The sequence below is a fragment of the Saccoglossus kowalevskii genome, chromosome 6 (genome assembly GCF_978046115.1).
Source record: "Saccoglossus kowalevskii chromosome 6, keSacKowa6.1, whole genome shotgun sequence".
Lineage (NCBI taxonomy): Eukaryota > Metazoa > Hemichordata > Enteropneusta > Harrimaniidae > Saccoglossus > Saccoglossus kowalevskii.
The window spans coordinates 25,910,465-25,928,751 of NC_140646.1; the positions used below are offsets into that span (position 1 = coordinate 25,910,465).

Consider the following 18,287-nt stretch of genomic DNA (forward strand, 5'->3'; position numbering starts at 1 on the left):
ATACAAACACATTTTGGAGTGCTGCTCACATTGATGTTCTAATTATCAGATTTATTTGATGAATGCAATCTACAATGTATCAATGATTTCCATTAATTCATTTGTTATTGTATTGGGTTTTGTCACATGATTTATTTGGAGAATTTTGTTGGGAATAAATGCTGAATTTTCATCCTGAAGTTAGAGTGTCTTTGTTCATTGTGAACTCAACTCCATGAGTTGGCATTAAAACCCAGTCTAGTGGTCCCATGGGATTTGGGAGATACATTACCAATGATATTATTACAAGATAAATGATTTGCTTCAATGAACACATGATACAACAATGCATATTCCTACTGGGATCAGTGACCTTTGAATGTGTATCACCAGTGATCCGTCAAGTAGAAACAGTCAACATATTTTATCAGATTTTCTCAATTTTTACATGATATTTTCACACAGGACATCTGTTGTTCAAACTAAGGGAAGATTTTATACTGATGAAATAGGTGACCAAGTTTGAAAAAATTGGAATAGAATTTGTAAAGTTATATATAGTGCACACAATAACAATTATTAACAACGACAGCGACGACGACGGCGACGACAGATATTTTTTTCTTAATATACCTCTCTCTTCCATCTTTGATGGTATGGGCAAATAAAAAAAGAGGTGTAAAATGCATTCGTGATTAGCAAGCAAAATGTATTCGTGATTTCCATACGTGTTTGTTCCAGTACTGTATAATCGAGCATTCCTTGTATATTGTTATTGCAGCGACCACTCCACATGAGCAAGAGAAGACGAAGAAGAAAACAGAGAAGACGTAGAGGGGGTAATTACTTTTCTATAAAAATAAGTATGTGATGCCATGCAACCAACAATTAATCTGTCGGAGATGAGTTCGAATGATCATTTATCTTCATTCCCTTGTTTCCATTTATTGCATGTTATGTGATTCTTCGCTAGAAGACTTGGTAATTTATGCGTCGGTGTTGGCGCCAGAACTTAACTCTGATTCCGGTATTTGCTTTGTCGCATGCTGGTCGTGCGCGGTACCTTTTAGTCTCAATTTTGTGAGCATTGCCATGAATTAGTTTTCGCGTATCTGTTGATCGACTTGGTTAGCTGGTTACTAGTGAATGGCTGTGTTATATCTGTCATCGTTTAGACTCATGCGAGGTCCTGGGCGGAACTTGACTCAGTGATTTGAAATTAATTACGATATAACCGTCACCATCCGAACTACTATTTCTGACAGTTTGGTATTTGTAGTTTAGTAATATAGCGGACGATTAATCAGTAGATATGACGTATCCAGTATTTAGTCTGATTGTGCAACTTGAATGTGTGAAGGTTGCGCCCTAGAGTCTTTAAACTTCTTTGTAATTGGTTAAGTTTTGATACGTAATAAACGGTCTAAGCCCTTGGTCACAGAGAGAGCTCCACGGGGCGAAAGGGTCTTGGTCAGTCCTGGGCAGAGTTCCGGACGAGTCAGTCCTAGGGAGAGTCTTTGGACGAGGCAGTTTGCCTTGAGGCGTTCTCGATGTGGCTAAAGACTAGCTATTGATACGTATTTCGTTGTGTGTGTATATTTGACTGTAAGGCTTAAGTGACTTTTCCGATCCCGTACCTCAAGGGGACGTGATAGAGAGAATTTCCCCTATGACAGCAGTATGTTATTTCACTGACAAAGGATTTGCTTCATAATCTATTCTAGGAAACCTTCAATATCCCAAAGACGCGGGAAAGCCAATATCAACCTGAAGTATAGTTTGAACTGAAAATAATGCCCTATGCGAGTTGTAAAAAATGTGTATTATGTAGATTGTACATGCTAAAACAGGCACATTTCATCATAGACCCTAAAAAGGGTTTCACAAAATGATTTGCGTATGTTTTGCATATAAACGGTTACACTAATATTCAAAATAGTAAACAGTTTCATTCGTATTAGAGATATTTAGAATATAAATGTAAAATTGTTCACAAAAAATAGGGGTTACAGTAATAAATCAACGCTGAGAATAATGTTGCAAGTGACCGTGAGTTCCATAATACATACAAATCTGATTTTACAAACATTACAGAAGGTACATTATAAGTACATTAGATGCATATGTGATGTATGACATATAGCAGAAAGATAAGTGTGTCCCGCGTTAGTAAATAAACTTTATGGTAACATTCTTAATTAGCTGTTCGAATATCAAATTTTCAGCGATTCCTGATTTTGTAATATTTGCATATATTGTAAATTCATAATTTTGCTTCTTTTAATATTCGGCGTAGAATCTTCCCACTCTGTGATTTCGGAATTTCGTCTACAAATTGTATCCCTCCTCGTAGCTTCTTGTAGGGTGCACATTTTCCTGAAAATATTAACAAATTCTGTATTTGCTCTCTTGTCATTAGAAAGTATTATTTTAAATGTAATAAAACTATAAAACACACTGTATCTCAGATTTACTCAAAATGTATTACCCTCTTGAACCATCGCTACAATTGTTTGTTTTTTTCTAGTTGAATGCATGCTTTATATATTCGTATAAGAGGATATGGGAAAAAAAGTAAATTTGATATTTTCAAAGAAAAAACATCTACTACATCCTTAATTGTAACTATTTGATACCTTGATAGATGCTGCATTAAATACATATTCGGATTAGGCATCCCGATCACAACATAAAAGAAATCATCACGATGTGTAGTTATTTTGTCAGTAGTTATACCTTCAATAAAATCGAACACTTCTTTCTCCAGTATATTTGTGTTGGACCGCACTACAAAAGCTTTTGGCACCTCTCCAGCCTCTTCGTGTGGTACACCAATGACACCAGCATCTTTAATACCCGGATGACTTATTAATAATGCCTCCAGCTCAGCCGGTGCCACCTGGGATAATATTTTTAAATGACAGTTAATATAACTCATGTTTTTTGTATATTTCTTCACGCAACTTATAGACTTAACATATTGAAATGAACAGCTGTAAGACCAAGCCCCATTCTCCCTTTCTTTCTTTATTTCTCCCTCTCATCCTAATATTATTTCAGTGTAATGCACACTACCTGGTATGCCTTGTATTTGATTAATTCCTTCATTCTATCCACTACGTGAAGCTGTTCTTGTTCATCAATGTAACCAATATCACCTGTAAACAAAGTGATAAATCGGGTGTTCAGTTTCAATCATTAACGAATGCTACATAATAATTAAAATAGTATTCAATGGTCATACCTGTGTGCACCCATTTGTCTTTATCTATTGTGTCCCGTGTTGCTTTTTCATTCCCAAGGTATCCTAACATTTGCTGGGGTCCACGAAGACATATTTCTCCGGTTTCACCAGGCCCCAATGTGCTGCCATTTTCAGTGTTAGTGATCTATGGTAAATATTGAATTACTGAAATGAAATTACAATTGCTAAAAAATGTCGAACACCGTGTACATTGTTTCCGTGTAATATTGTATCCTGAAAAAACAAATTCCGCATCCCGATTTGCCTAATAATCTTTTTTAGGAGAGTGTGTGTTAAAAGTAACACTACCTTCGCTTCAGTGTTCGGTATCAAAATACCAGATGACCCAAGCGTCCACTTCGTGGGATCATTACCATAACATATGTGGGTCACAATATTTTCAGTCAGTCCATACCCTGAAATTTAGTAACTATATGTTATTGAAATTGTGTAAGTAAACAACGTAATGGACATGTAATTTGAGGTACTTTTAAGATACTGTGTTTAATAGCCCAATCAGCCAATCAGATTTGCGCATTTGGCGGTCAATAATTTATTTATTGACTTGTCAGAGGTAACAGACGTGATGTTAGGCTTCGGCGATGGTACTAAAAAATCTGATTCATCGTTGAGGTTTGTCTGCGTTTTCTCGGAAAATGAACCTTAATTTGTGAACAGGTCGAACAACTGTAACATTATCTGCTCAACAAGGTATCTTGCATTACTTGGAACAGTTACGTTTATGTGAATAACCGGGAGGTAATCATCGAAAAACACGACTATATCAGTTAGTCAGCGCGACCGTGGTCGCCGCACCGTGTACGTAGCTAGCGCTGGTAGATTCAATTCGCATTGTATTCGTGGATTTTTTGACGTCGTATGCCGACGAATTCTATTTATTTCATCAAGGTAATTTTATTACTCGTTGTGTTATACCAACATCTAAGCTTCATGAAATTGGTCATTTAAAGCGTGGTGGTCGTCGCGCTGCGCATGCTGCGTGCAATAATCACAATATTCAATATGGCGGCAAGTACAAGTGTTAGTTATGAAATGGGAGAGATGAAAGCAGTGCTCATGGCAGCTAGTAATGCAGCGGATCCGAGATCGTGTAACTGCAATTGCGCATGTGTTGTTACATTTTGTTTATAAGCAGTGTGCTGTTTAGTCTATGTGCACACGCATCATGTCTAAACGTCACGGCTTCTGAAATGTCAAACAGTCACCCGTAATAAGTTGATACCTACGAAAATCCTAAATGTGACAGAAATTTTGGAAGGTATTATGGAATATAAATACATACGAACCATTGAAAGTGTGATGAAACAGCTGATTATGAATGGAGAAAATTGTTGATGGTGTCATTGAAAAATTAGGCGGGAGAGATCTTACAATGCAGCCAATTACAAAAATGTTGACCCCATCAGCCTCGGTCGATATCAGAATTGTTGACCCTCAGTGAGCAATGCTCTATTCGAGTCGACACATCTCTATATCGACATGAATGGTTAGTCAACGGCTATAAGATTATCCCTTACATATACACACCTTGTCTAACTATCAGTTTTCGGTTAATACGTTTAATGACAGCATCAGCAAGGTCTTCACTCAGTGGTGCAGCTCCAATTAAGATGTTATTTAAAGACGAAACATCGTAACAATCTACTACAGGATGTTTGGCAAGGAATAGTGCGATGGGGGGCACAATTGGCCAAGACGTAATCTGTGCACAAATTAGAACAATAAATGCTATGTATGACAATCATATCAAATGTAACCACAAGTATCGCGGAGCTCTGGAACGAATATTGAAAAAGCTAATTAAAGCGAAAGGGTCGTCACCTGCGCACGCGCGGGAATTGAGTTCCAAGCGATGATAACAACACACGCTAAGAACGCAAATGTTCATGGGTAGACGCATGTTTGTGAACAATGACACGCTATAGCCACCTGACGCATGCGCAGGTAACGACTTCCCCGCTTTATTATCACAAAATACATGTGACCGTTTCGGTGGGTATTGCCTATTAAGGTACACGTCTGCTTACAGTGGCGAGACACTTTGTTATGGTTCGATTGTCGCCTGTCCAGAAAATACGGGTAATGTATAATTCAGAATCCAAATAATCAGTTTTTACCGAAAATAAGCCATAAAAATTAATGTAGGGAAAATACACAAACCTTATGTTCTTGGATACATTTTAAAGACTGTTCTGCGTCGAATGTTGACATAGCAACACACTTGGCTCCTTGTGAGAGGGTTAGGTTTAGCGTAATTAAATTACCATATATATGGAAGAATGGCAGCACTGCTAAAACCGAATCTTCTTCTGTGTGGTATACAAGCCCGGGAGTGCTGTAAGCGAATATGAATACATTGGGTAATAAAAGAATACGAGTACATTGGTCAATACAAGAATACGAATACATTGGCCAATACAAGAATACGAATACATTGGCCAATACAAGAATACGAATACATTGGCCAATACAAGAATACGAATACATTGGCTAATAAACGAATACGAATACATTGGCTAATACAAGAATAAGAATACATTGGCTAATACAAGAATACGAATACATTGGCCAATACAAGAATACGAATACATTGGCCAATACAAGAATACGAATACATTGGCTAATACAAGAATACGAATACATTGGCTAATACAAGAATACGAATACATTGGCTAATAAACGAATACGAATACATTGGCTAATACAAGAATACGAATACATTGGCTAATAAAAGAATACGAATACATTTGCTAATACAAGAATACGAATACATTTGCTAATACAAGAATACGAATACATTAGCTAATACAAGAATACGAATACATTGGCTAATACAAGATACGAATATTGCTAATAAAAGAATACGAATACATTGGCTAATACAAGAATACGAATACATTGGCTAATACAGAATACGAATACATTGGCTAATAAAAGAATACGAATACATCCGGGGAATACATTGGCTAATACAAGAATACGAATACATTGGCTAATAAAAGACTATCTAGATAAATGTTTGGCAATATTGGTACATACCGAATTACGAACAAGGTCGCACGCACAGTACGCCACAGTCGCTGATCCACAAAAATCGGCTTCAATCTGCGTTTTAATGAACGCGTCCTCACAGCGCGTAGGTGAGCATGCGCGAGCCAAACATTTTAGAATACTTACCTCATCTGTATTAAATTAGCTATAAACGCGAAATGTGATACCATCACTCCCTTTGGTAACCCAGTTGTCCCACTCGAGTATGATAGTAGAGCTACATCTGCCTTTGGGTTAATGTCTATGCTTTTTGGAAATGACGAACCGTCATTGTCTAACAACGAGGAGAATGGCTTACATCCGTCTGCACCTCCAATGATGTACACATGCTGAAAATGCAAAAGTTTATTTTAAATGTATGTATATTGATCATGTGTTGCATTCACATGCCTTCCCAATGGCGGAAAGGGTGAATATGAGCAGTTTTGAAGGGTGTTAGCTGAGGGAGCCGGAACGGATAGACGATTCTTGTTATGGGGGGGGGGGTCCAAACTTTAAAATCGCCAGACTAAGTTAATGATTTGTTTATATTATACAAAAACAAATTGAATACATTTTTCAACGGGGGGACCCCAAGAACCCCTCCCTCACCCCTCTAGATCCGCCACTGGGGAGAATAAAGAAACTTTTCTGTGAAATGAGCATACACAGAATGGGTATAGAGTCAACTGTTAGTAAAACCAGGATATCTTCATTTTTATTCCTGCTACGAATGTCATACATTTCCTTTGTGGTATTTGACGTATGAATGTGGGTTGTGCATTGTTTAAATGTAATTAAAATATAAAACCAATTCAATATATATATAATTTGCACATCGCAAAGAGTCAACTTTCCCCAAGGCAAGCGAACAACGAATCCTGTGCTGGACAATGAGGAAGGCGTGTCTACATACGATACCAACTTACATTATTTAATCAAGTGAACTGGACGAGTCAATGTCAGATTAACCTTTCTTTGAGAAAAAAATTAGTGACTATTTTCTATTTGATTATATGACAGATCATGTGCGGTTCTTTTACTGTTAACTTTACCTTGATCTTTGTCTTGATCGCTGCACTCCGAGCACCTTCAGCTGATGCTTGACTCGTAACAATTGATTTAGCGCTTGAGTCTTTCAGCTGATTCAGCAATTCATCTATATGTCAATACAAGAGAAATTTTGTTAACTATTGTTTAGTAATTCTGTTCTGTTTTTCCCCGCATGTACACATAAATAGTAAGATATCTTACCTTCGGTGTAAAGTGGGTTGACTGTTGACACAATTCCACCTATAGATAAGACGGCCTGCAGTGTGATGAAGAATTCAGGCGAGTTGGGTAGTTGAATAGCACATACATCGCCTTGTTGAAAACCATCAATTGTTAGACCAGTCGCACATTGATGAACCAGTTCTTGTAACTGAGTAAAAGTGTAGGTACGACCAGTGCCACTGTCAACCTAATTACAAGTAATATTGTTATTATTGTTATAATATAACACACACTAAGTAAACTGCGTTAATATACACTAGACACGGAAACTAATGGAATTCATCCGTCCGTAGAATACCGTACGGACGTGTTTGAAATTCACCTTTCCACTGAGTTTCGTGCGCGTTATTCGAACATCGTTCAGATCAATAGCGTGACAGCAGCTCATTTCAAAACAACGACAAGCAACATGTTGTTCCTATCGGTCCCTAGTAAATATTTATTTTATGACTTGGAAAGTCAAAAATACTGTGCGAAATTGATATTAAATAATAGAATTGCTTGAAATAAATATAAAATATAATCCCGACACAGCACACAAACGTTCACACAGCGCAAAACGTTGTTTCTTTGCCAATTCTGGCTGCTATTAATAATTGAATTATTAATACAAGCAGGAAAAAGATATATAATAATAATCAGGTTATAACGAGAATCTCGCCAAGTTTGCACTCGTGCACTACGGGCACGATAGGCGTCAGTCAATACGATCGACGTACTGCCTTCGTGCATACTTTGCGGTGATCTCGTAATAACCTCACAGTTCATAAATAAATTATGTTATCGTAAACGTTATTATCATTCAGACGTTGAAACAAAATCTGTTTCCGATACAAACTTTCTTTAAAAACAATTCGATTGTTTGTATACGCTACTTCAAGAAAGCCGATCTGCTCATGCAGAAACAAGTTATTTCGGCACTAATGGTGTGAACACATTTCGATTTTGTTGAATACAAAGAAACGCGCGCACCGACCAAAAACAGATCTAATTTTCGTTTCGCCTAATACAAAGTAATACTTGCTCTTACCATTGCCGTCCTATTACCATACTTCCCGAAATCTTTCATCACATACTGTGGTATAGTCATATCTTCAGGAAATTGACAATCCGGCAAAGGACTCTTGTAAACTACTGTGAACAAAACTATGTGTACAGAGTCTACATTTCACCAATCGCCCCCCCCTTATATGACGTCATATCGTTAATAATACATTCCTTGGATACACATAACAACAACTAATAAAATAAACTAGTTGCAGATTAAGCGAGACGTGTTTGGGTAACATATAAATAGTTGTTGCTGATTCAACTTTGGTAAAGTCAGTGTATCTATATTTTACATACCATATACTCAACATACTCCACTATTTCATTTATTTCGTAATTTACAAATATCATGCCCATAATGTAAACACTGTATAATATTTCCCATCCCGATAAACAAAACACAAACAATAATAGCAACTTTAAACGTTTAAAAGTCAATTCACTTTATTTTAATAACTTTATGAACACACCTTCGTTCTTATTAAATAAATAAGAGCTTTGGCTGAGAGTCCGGTTCTGTGACAATCCATTTATGAACAAAGATCTACATTTAGATGAATAAGGAACAGTTGATCTTATCCGTGAACATGGTGAGTAAGAACCGACCAAACGAATTATTCCAGATGTTAATCGTAACGCCATAGTTGACCTATGAATACAAAATGCAACATGTAAAATAAATATGACGAGTATTTATTGTGCCAAACACGACAGAATAAACTTGTAAGCCCCAGATCGAAAAAAAATGAATGAATGTGTACCCCCAGAGAACATAATAATAGTTAAGACTATCAGCTTAGCGTATTGACAAGGTAATTCAGCTTTACAAAATGTAAAAATGTGTAGCCATCTCTGATACATAGATAGTTATCCCCTAATTTTAAGTAGTGAATACTCTATGTAAATTTTGTATATCAATCTTCCCTATTATATTTTGGTATTGATATTTGAAAAAGATTTAACCTTTTTACCACCAGACTTTCTCACCCAAATTTTTCTGCACTTTTTTCTTATAATTCTTACATATTTCTGGAAATTAACCCTAATTTTGGAGCCAACAGGCAAAATGTGAGTCAACTTTCAGTTTTTACTGAATGATTATTGTCCCAATCGTCTAGTGAAAAGTGCAGGCTATAAACAGGACTATTTTGTGAATTTGTGATGAAAAGAAGGAACTAGGGAGGAAAAGGTTAAATATTTATTTTATTTGTCTGTAATATTACCTCTGCAAAAACACAACATTAGTTCGGCCGATTTCATTCAAACTTGGCAATGACATCACTCGTGGTGGGTTAATAATGAGTGACATTTGAATGTGTTTTTTGTGCCTGTTTCTCAAAGATATTTTCATAAATTGGGGTTGAATTTGTATTTTGATGACCTTTTACCAACTAGTGTCCATTTTTGGTTTATGTGTGGATTATACAATTTTGTACGATGTAAGAATGACATTTCCTGTAAGATTTTGCTTTGACTGAAGTGTCATGAATTTGTTTTCGCGTATCTGTTAACCGACTTAATTAACTGATTATTAGCTGAATTGCTGTGTTATGTCTGTCATCGTGTAGGTCTATTTGAAGTTTTGGACGGAACTTGGCTCAGTGATTTGGAACTAATTACAAGATACCGTCGCTATTCTGACATCCGTAGTTATTAATGTAGTGAACGATTAATCAAAAGATATGACGTATTCAGTACTTAGTGTGATTGGCTTTATGATTGAAGGTTACGCCCTAGAGTCTTTTACTGTTTTGTAATTGGTTAGAGTTTTGAAAATGAATAAAGAGAGTTTGAGTTGGTCTTGGCGAATACTCCACGACAGACGCAGCCTTGGGCAGTCGAGTCCAGTCCGAGAGAGTCCAGGGGCGAGCCTTGAGGCAGTCCAGTCTTGGGCTAGTCTTGGGTCAGCCTTGCGAGAGTCTTGGGGACTTTTCCCCCAGGGCGCTGTGTCTTATAGAGTGCTCCAAAAGATCGACTAAGACGAGAGCTGAAACATATTTCTTTGTGTGTGTCTTATTTGACTGTAAAGTTAAAGTGACTTTCCCGATCCCGTACCTCGAGGGGACGAGATAGAGAGACGAGACGAGTTTCCCCCCTGACAGTGTGGAGACCCTGTGGAGAAGAATTTACCCCTGATAGAAGAAAGCCTTTTGAAGTAACACCAGATTTTTAACATGCTGAATACTCTCCCAACATTTAATCATGATCCTACATCTTTCGTTGTTTTTAATTGACACAAGGCATTAAAAAATAACGGGTACTATGTCCTTGACAATGATTTTTGTTTTAATTTATACATTATGTGTGATATAGTTTGTCTAAATTGTTTATGATTACCATACTGCAATATTTAGTTATTATCGCCTTGTGTTAATTATTCATGCGAGGGAGCTTAGAATGCTTGTATATATCGCTTATGAATATTTAGCCATGTACCCAAGATCATGTGTCAAATTTCAATTTCAACTGCTCGACAGCTCATAAATTTCTTCACCTGCGTACGCGCGAGAATTGAGTCCCAAGCGGCGATAACAACACACGCTCAAACGTAAAGGCCCATGGGTAGACGATTGTTTGTAAACAATGACACGCCATGGCCATCTGACGCATGCGCAGGTGACGACTCCCCCGCTTTAAGATTTGTGGCAGTGCAGTGATTGTATTACATGCCTTCTTCGTATTAACAAATTCTATAAAAATAGTTTTTTGTTTGTGAATCACTTTTAAAAATGCAATCTATATTTACGAGGCAGTTCACTTATTTTTTTGTCTATTATTTGAGGGTGTTGATCATGGAATGTCATTTAAAATAAAAATAAATTAGGAATATAATGTAACTGAACATAGACCAGATTTGTATTTGGATTATGCATTTTTGTAAACTACTTGCATATGGTTTTCGGGAATACAAATAGAAGCATGTACATTGTTGTCAATGTCACAATCACCCTGGGAAAAAGTATCGTGTTGTGATCGGTAACACGCAATATAGAAAACATTATTTCCATGAACGCAGATTGGTGGTCCTCCAAACACACATTTACATATATTATCGCCTGAACAACCAAAATACTGACACATAATCTCGCAATGTCAAAATACTAAGTGGTTTTGACTTGCTTGCATATTATGTTAATGAAGCCACATAGATCGTTTTATGGAGCTCAATGTGTTTACTGGCGACTGACCGGGGTCACGCAGTCCTAGGACTGACACAATGTTAGTGCAATAATCTCAGTCAATAGATTTCACTTATAGAGAATCAAACTACACTGACACTTATAATTACTAGCTGATGACCTGGTTATACATACAATGGCTTCGAGTTAAGAATGTTTTGTACAGTGCAGCGTGATATCAGTTACGATACAACGGCCATTTCCCTCATGCCATTGACTGATCAAATGCTCGCGTTCGTAGGGAATTTAAATAAGTATTTATGTAATATGTTAACCCCCCCCCCCAAAAAAATGGCTGTCATATTGCAAAATAGTTTAAATGGTAATGCCTTAAACAATAATCCCCTTACCCCTTGACTTCCACAGTAAGTCTTGTAAACAAAACAAAGGAAGAAACCTGTGTAAAGAAATCAGAAAAGTATATGTAAATACAATAGAAAAGATACATCGATGGATAAATTAGAATATACAAATGTATCAGAGAGACGAGATAGACTGAAAAAGTAAATAAACTACGAAACTACAATAACAGTTTCCTTAACAATTGTATACAGATATTTATAAATAAAATAGCATTTGTCTAAAGTACTCGATGCAAAAAAAAGTGTAACAAAATCTTCGTTCAGAAAATGAAGCAAAAATGCATAAACAAATCGTAAATGGATTATGAATGTCATTCCAAATAGTAACACCTTTTATAAAACAGTAAAACACCAAGAAAGTTCAAACACGTTAAAAATCTAAAATTATATATCGAGCAGACGATATTGTAGAAAACAATAATGTAAACAAAGTTACGTAATTCCAGAAATATGCAAGAATTCTAAAAAAAAACAAAAAAACAATAGCATCAATAAGCTTACCGAACATAAATTTTGTAGAAAAGGAACATTAGATATCACAAGAAACCATCAAATTTAAAGAATTGTCTGAAAAACGACACTTCACAAAAGAAACTTAAATGGCTGCAGAGATGAATTGTGCCCTCAAACGAATACACTGGTAAATCTATAACATATGGTAAAACTTCAGACTTCGTTGTATCCTCAATGCGATCAGGTGATGGACGGTCACAGCTGGAATGGTCTAAAATGTTCCATGTGACCATCGACGAATCGAATCTTACACGCTCACATCATTCCGGATATTCATTGATCCGATCGTAGGGACGCCACGTGAAAGTCTTTTTCTGTCACAATATTTGAACTAACTTTGATTTACGGCCTGATAAAGTTTGCAGTTTGGGGTTTATTTTCACCCATTGTCACCCAACCAATATGTGAATAAAGCTGTTGGTGGGGATTAAATTATTATATTGTGAAACAGCTGGTCGTGGTTCAATATGCATGTATGCTGTATTCACCATTGGTTGCAAACTGTGTAGGTTTTTTATTTTTTTTAGATTATAGTTTCCTAAGGATTTTATGTGTCTAATAAATATTATTATTGCATGATAATAGTAGTTTGTACTGTAGTTACGTAATCGGTACAGACTTATGTGTTTGACTTTTATTAGGCAACATAGGATTCTATTGGAATACATATTAGTTAAAGCACGGTGATCGTCGCGCAGCGCGTGTTCGAATTTCATGTAAATAAACAATGTATTTTACACGCGTTGTATACGTCGCTATGAGTCCCATATCAAACAGGACGCGGCGCGACGACTGCCGCCCTTTAATGTTTGTGACAACTTGTTTTGTGAATTATCATTTTCATCCTGGCTTTGTATTAAGCGAGGGAATCGCCACCTGTGCATGCGTCAGATGGCCATAGCGTGTGTGTCATTGTTTATAAACAAGTGTCTATCCATGATCCTTTGCGTATTTAGCGTGTGTTGTTATTAACAAATTCCCGCACGTAGGTGACAACTCTCCACTTTCACTTATATAGTTTACATGCTTGAATCATGTTACATAAATGATTCAGTTGTTCTCATAACAAGTCAAAGTTTACTGTAACTGTTTTCGAAATTATTAGACGCCATAACGTCTTCAAACTTAAAGCAAGGGAGTCGTCACCTGCGCATGCGTCAGATGGTCATAGCGTGTCATTGTTGTTGTTTTTTTAAATGTTTTTGTACCAGGCGACAGTTCCGGACATTGAATGTCTCTGATGTGTCTCCTGCCTATTTTTTTTGTAAGTGTAAATGCGAGCACAAGCACCTGCGGACCTTAACCAAGGATACCTCAAAGTCGCATTCGTTAGTGAATGAATCTCGGTCAGTGGAATTTGCCTTCCCATAGAATCTGAGGCACACTCACCCAGGGTAGGGGTTGACCCTTTTGATGTTCAGCCTAACTGCCCTAAGGTAGGATTTGAACTTGGGTCTACTGATCACGAGTCTGATGCGACAACCACTACACTACCAGTGACCGGTTCTCATAACGTCCCCATAACTTGAAACAGGGGAGTTCTCACCGCCCATGCGTCAGATGGTCATAGTGTGTCATTGTTTACAAACAAACGTCTACCCATGAGTCTTTGCGTTTTTAGCGTGTGTTATTTTCGTCGCTTGGGGCCCAATTCACTCAAGGTGATGACCTTTCCTCTTTAAATCAAAATTTACTTTACAAAAACAGGTGTCATTTGTAGTCTCTAAATAGCATATACACAGGGGAGGGGTAAACATATCGGCTCCGATTCGCTAAAACTGTTTTGTCCACCTCTGTTTAGGTGAACCACACTGTGGGTGAACATTTGTACACTGTCGACAGTCGCTCTGACCCGAATGATTTATTTTCTCGCAAGAAAATGAAATGAAACGTTGAAGGCGTTTGGGAAATTTTGCAGTGCGGGCATATTGACGAGGGCCCTTTGACTTTCGCCAAAATACGGCATTTCACAGACGTCGACGGAGTTTGTATTATCGCATAAACAAATTAGACCTGAGGGGCTTGTCGACAGTCGACTTTACGGAAACGGAGTGTGCCCAAAAACTCTATGATGGTGTTGGCAGTCTGTGGTATTAAACAAGGCGTATTAAACTTGGGCGTGGGTACAAGATAAAAACGTCTTGAGTAGCAAAACGGCTTACCGTATATTCTTCTGATCACAGTCCCTCTGTCACAGATCTATCAACGACAGTCTCTCTTTGTTTCTGACCCGCGTAAAGAGACGATTCGCACCTACGATACTAGTAAGCAGCAGAACTGTTTGACAAGGATTAGAGAATGCTCTTGACTTGAGGTCAGTTACTGGGTCAATCGCGGTTACTAAAATGGTAATCGGCCGGGTCAATCGACTACAAAGAACAACTCTGCGCAACTTGAACTATTTGAAATCAGGGAGTGACTGAAAAAGTGTGAAAGAAAGTTATTCACGGTGTCTCATCTATACATTTTTAGTTTTTTTCTGGAATGTGTCATGGTTTTATTCCTCTCGCTGTATAGTAGCTTCAGGGGCGGATCTAGGATTCTGGAATAGGGGGGGGGGCGATAAGTTGGCCTAAGGCCAAGTTCGCGAGCGCCGATGGCGCGAAGCCCTGTTGATTGTTAAAAATAGGGAGGCGGCCCCCTCGACCCCCATCTAAATCCGCCAATGAGCTTGCACAATTTACTTTTTTAACAAATCAACCAGTCACCCGCATGATGATCGACCCCTAAAGCTTTGCATGCTGGGATTTGTTTTGTTTTATTTAACAGCACAACAGTGTCGTCTCAAAATAAAACACGACTAGGAATAATAAAACTACAAAAGAAAAAAATAAAGAAAAATATAATCGTGATTTTTGTGGTTTTAGACACGTTAAGTTTCAAATGGCTGAAAGACTCAAAAACCAAAAGTAGCACAGTCGAGAGGATATTTTCTGTTCAGCGCATCGTATTCAGTTATTTTTTGATGTTTAATATAGCTATTGTGTTGGTTTTATAAAAATCAAAACAACCCGTTTGGTACATGGCCGATAAAGTTATGAAAAAATCGATAATTTGAAAAAAAGCAACGTGAAAACGAAGTATGGCCGCTCTTGAATAAATAGTGTAATCCCGTTATCAATTTAAGTGTATTTACTTGACAAGCTTAGTTTCGAGTGTCATACCATATCACAACAAACTTGGCAATTGTTTATGTACAAAACGTGATATGTGACCGTTAAACTTGAACACTGCCGTGTCTAACGCTGCCTTTCTCGCAACTTTCTCGTAAGCCACGGCACCTGAACCAAGCGAAAATGTCATCAGAGCAGAACTACATAATGAGATGCGAGCACTCGGTAAAGCTACGCTTTTTATTTTTACTAAATATCGGCGATGACACTTTTGTTGTTGAATATCAATTAAAAATCGTAATTGAAGTAAAAAAGGGCCTACTATTTGCTGACTGAATCCGCTTGGAAGCAAGTCAGTCAAGCTTGCCGACAGTACTGCCGTGAATTACAGGTCGTCGTTTTTGCTCTATAACTCGTTACAATCGGAGTTTCGTTTAGTTTATTTTTGTCAACTTGCAGTACGATTGTTATAAAATTATTACCAGCACAAAACAGTTTTCATTTCCAAGAGCTAAGAATGTACATGTAACTGCTTTGTCTACGAACCTCCGATGCGTCACTGAAATTTGAAAGTCAGTCTGCCGTCCCACATGACACAGTGGACCTGATTGGTCTATTTTTGACTACCTCGTATTCTTAGCCAATCCGCTTGCATGTGCTATGTTCGAAAGGCCGCATGTGCACCGGAGACTAAAGTGAGATTCCCAGCCATAACGAGATTCTTCATGGATATTTATTTTTCCCTTTTTACACCGAGAACATTTACAGTGGTCAGCCAGATTGGTAATCAATATATCCAGGTCGACGAGCCTCGTGTTATTAGCTTCACCGCAAGCGTTGCCAGATATTGCAGACTTCGCTGGCGATATTTTTCATTTCGACATGCTCATCCTGTATGTTGATGTTGTGTCGTCAGCCTCCAGTGACAGTATAGTGGTGTCCTCATCGTCAGCATTGGAGGTAGTTACGGTGGTGTCTTCAGTCTCCAGTGCGGTGGAGCAGATGTCACTTGGGTTTTCACTCGACTTGTCCGTTGTCAACTCGTTCGACTTTGTTCTAAAGACTGAGCTCATTATTTCAAATATTGAGGGATCTGGGCCAATTCTACTTTTTAACTGTGAGGTGGGGTCGTGAACGTAGTAGTACTTATAGTAAGACGATTATTTCACATCCTGGACGATGGTTCACTTTACTAAGAATTTTGTTTCAGGCTGCGAAATTATGTTTTTTTTTAAAACATGACCTTGACACTTTTCTTCATTAATCTAATCAAATGCATGGTTGATAGTGGGTGCAGTATGTTTAACGATATAAGTAGTGTCCGGGGACACCAGACCTAAAACTGGGTAGAGGGGTGCCACTGAGCTTTCAATAGTGTGTGCATTTTTATATGTTTTGGTAAAATCCATACTCCATTTATACCAAAGTACAATTTTTTAAACCCATGTTTATACCAAATAAGGGCCCCAAAATCAGACACAGCTGCTGACATTCAGTAGAATTCGGACGGGGATTCAGGTCTTGCATATGGATCAATTTTTAATAAAAAAAAGTATCCTGTACAGCTCAAATATTGCAGATATTTCTACCCAGAATTTAAATATTTGTATAGGAAATGGGACCCATATTAAACCTACAATATTAAAAAAACATAACCCAATAAGTAATTTCTACATAGTGCCACCGGGACGTAGTGCCATGGATCCGACCATACACGAATTACACGGTTTACTCAAATACATGTTAAAATAGTGTCTCTGTGTATTATTATCTCAGTGCTGGCGTATTACTTGTGCAACACTGAGTGCAAAATGTACGAATCGATTATTTTAGTTTCTTGCATTAAAGGGCGTTGTTTGTGCAATTGATATAAATAAATTATATGTAATTAAACGATTCTTCTTTATCAGTACATAATACAATTGTGATATCAATTGTTTGTGTGTAATGAAAGGAATTTTTTAACTTATTTGTATAAAAAGCTCATTACTTATATACAATTTTGCTTTTAATATATTATACAAAGGAAAATTGGCATGTTATTACTAAGAACAAAATATTTGTGATAAATACACAATTCTAATTTATATATATATAATAAAATAATAAAATATAACAACTTATTTGTATAACATATTACGTAACCCAAATTTATTTGTATATAATAAAATAGACTGCATTACTTAATTTTATACAATCTTGCTTCCAATAAATTATGAATAAATTAACTGCACTGTCAACAATATGTATAAATATTTTTCATTTGTTTAATCATATGATAAATATTGAAATATTATTTGCAAATCATGAAAACAGTATACTCAAACTGTGAATAAATAATTGTCATTACACTTACGTTGCGATACATGTTTAACGAAATAACTGTGTACAACAAAATGCCACCACATTTTCCAAGGTGAATATAACTTGACCAAAACATACGGTAAACAGAAATCATATAGAGATATTTGAAAGTCGAATAGCACAAAAGAAATGACAGATAACACTCGACAAAAAAATT

At 37.0% G+C, this 18,287-nt stretch overlaps 1 protein-coding gene across 2 annotated transcripts; it reads right to left on the reverse strand.

Annotated features, from left to right (window-relative positions):
- Positions 1–1,908: 1,908 nt before the first annotated feature.
- Positions 1,909–14,978, reverse strand: LOC100377026 (uncharacterized). Of its 2 annotated transcripts, XM_006817035.3 has the most exons (14): positions 14,816–14,950; positions 12,129–12,175; positions 9,070–9,248; positions 8,580–8,683; positions 7,529–7,736; positions 7,330–7,433; positions 6,422–6,624; positions 5,405–5,579; positions 4,772–4,946; positions 3,533–3,639; positions 3,224–3,368; positions 3,055–3,137; positions 2,716–2,878; positions 1,909–2,355 (listed from the first exon to the last, which is right to left on the reverse strand). In XM_006817035.3, exons 3-14 carry the CDS (start codon positions 9,239–9,241, stop codon positions 2,243–2,245), a joined length of 1,752 nt encoding a protein of 583 aa, XP_006817098.2. In that variant the 5' UTR covers positions 9,242–9,248; positions 12,129–12,175; positions 14,816–14,950; the 3' UTR covers positions 1,909–2,242. The 2 variants fall into 2 exon arrangements, with proteins under 2 accessions (XP_006817098.2, XP_085356955.1); XM_085500829.1 differs by lacking the exon at positions 12,129–12,175 and having other exon boundaries at positions 14,816–14,978.
- Positions 14,979–18,287: the final 3,309 nt, after the last annotated feature.

Bases quoted from the DNA above. Each gene is read 5' to 3' on its own strand.
- LOC100377026 (XM_085500829.1), bottom strand. From the start codon at position 9,241: ATGGCGTTACGATTAACATCTGGAATAATTCGTTTGGTCGGTTCTTAC. The intron at 5,580-6,421 runs GTAAGTATTCTA...ATTCGCTTACAG, and splicing joins GCTAATTTAATACAGATGAG to CACTCCCGGGCTTGTATACC. The intron at 3,640-4,771 runs GTGTGTATATGT...ACTAAATTTCAG, and splicing joins AAAACTGATAGTTAGACAAG to GGTATGGACTGACTGAAAAT.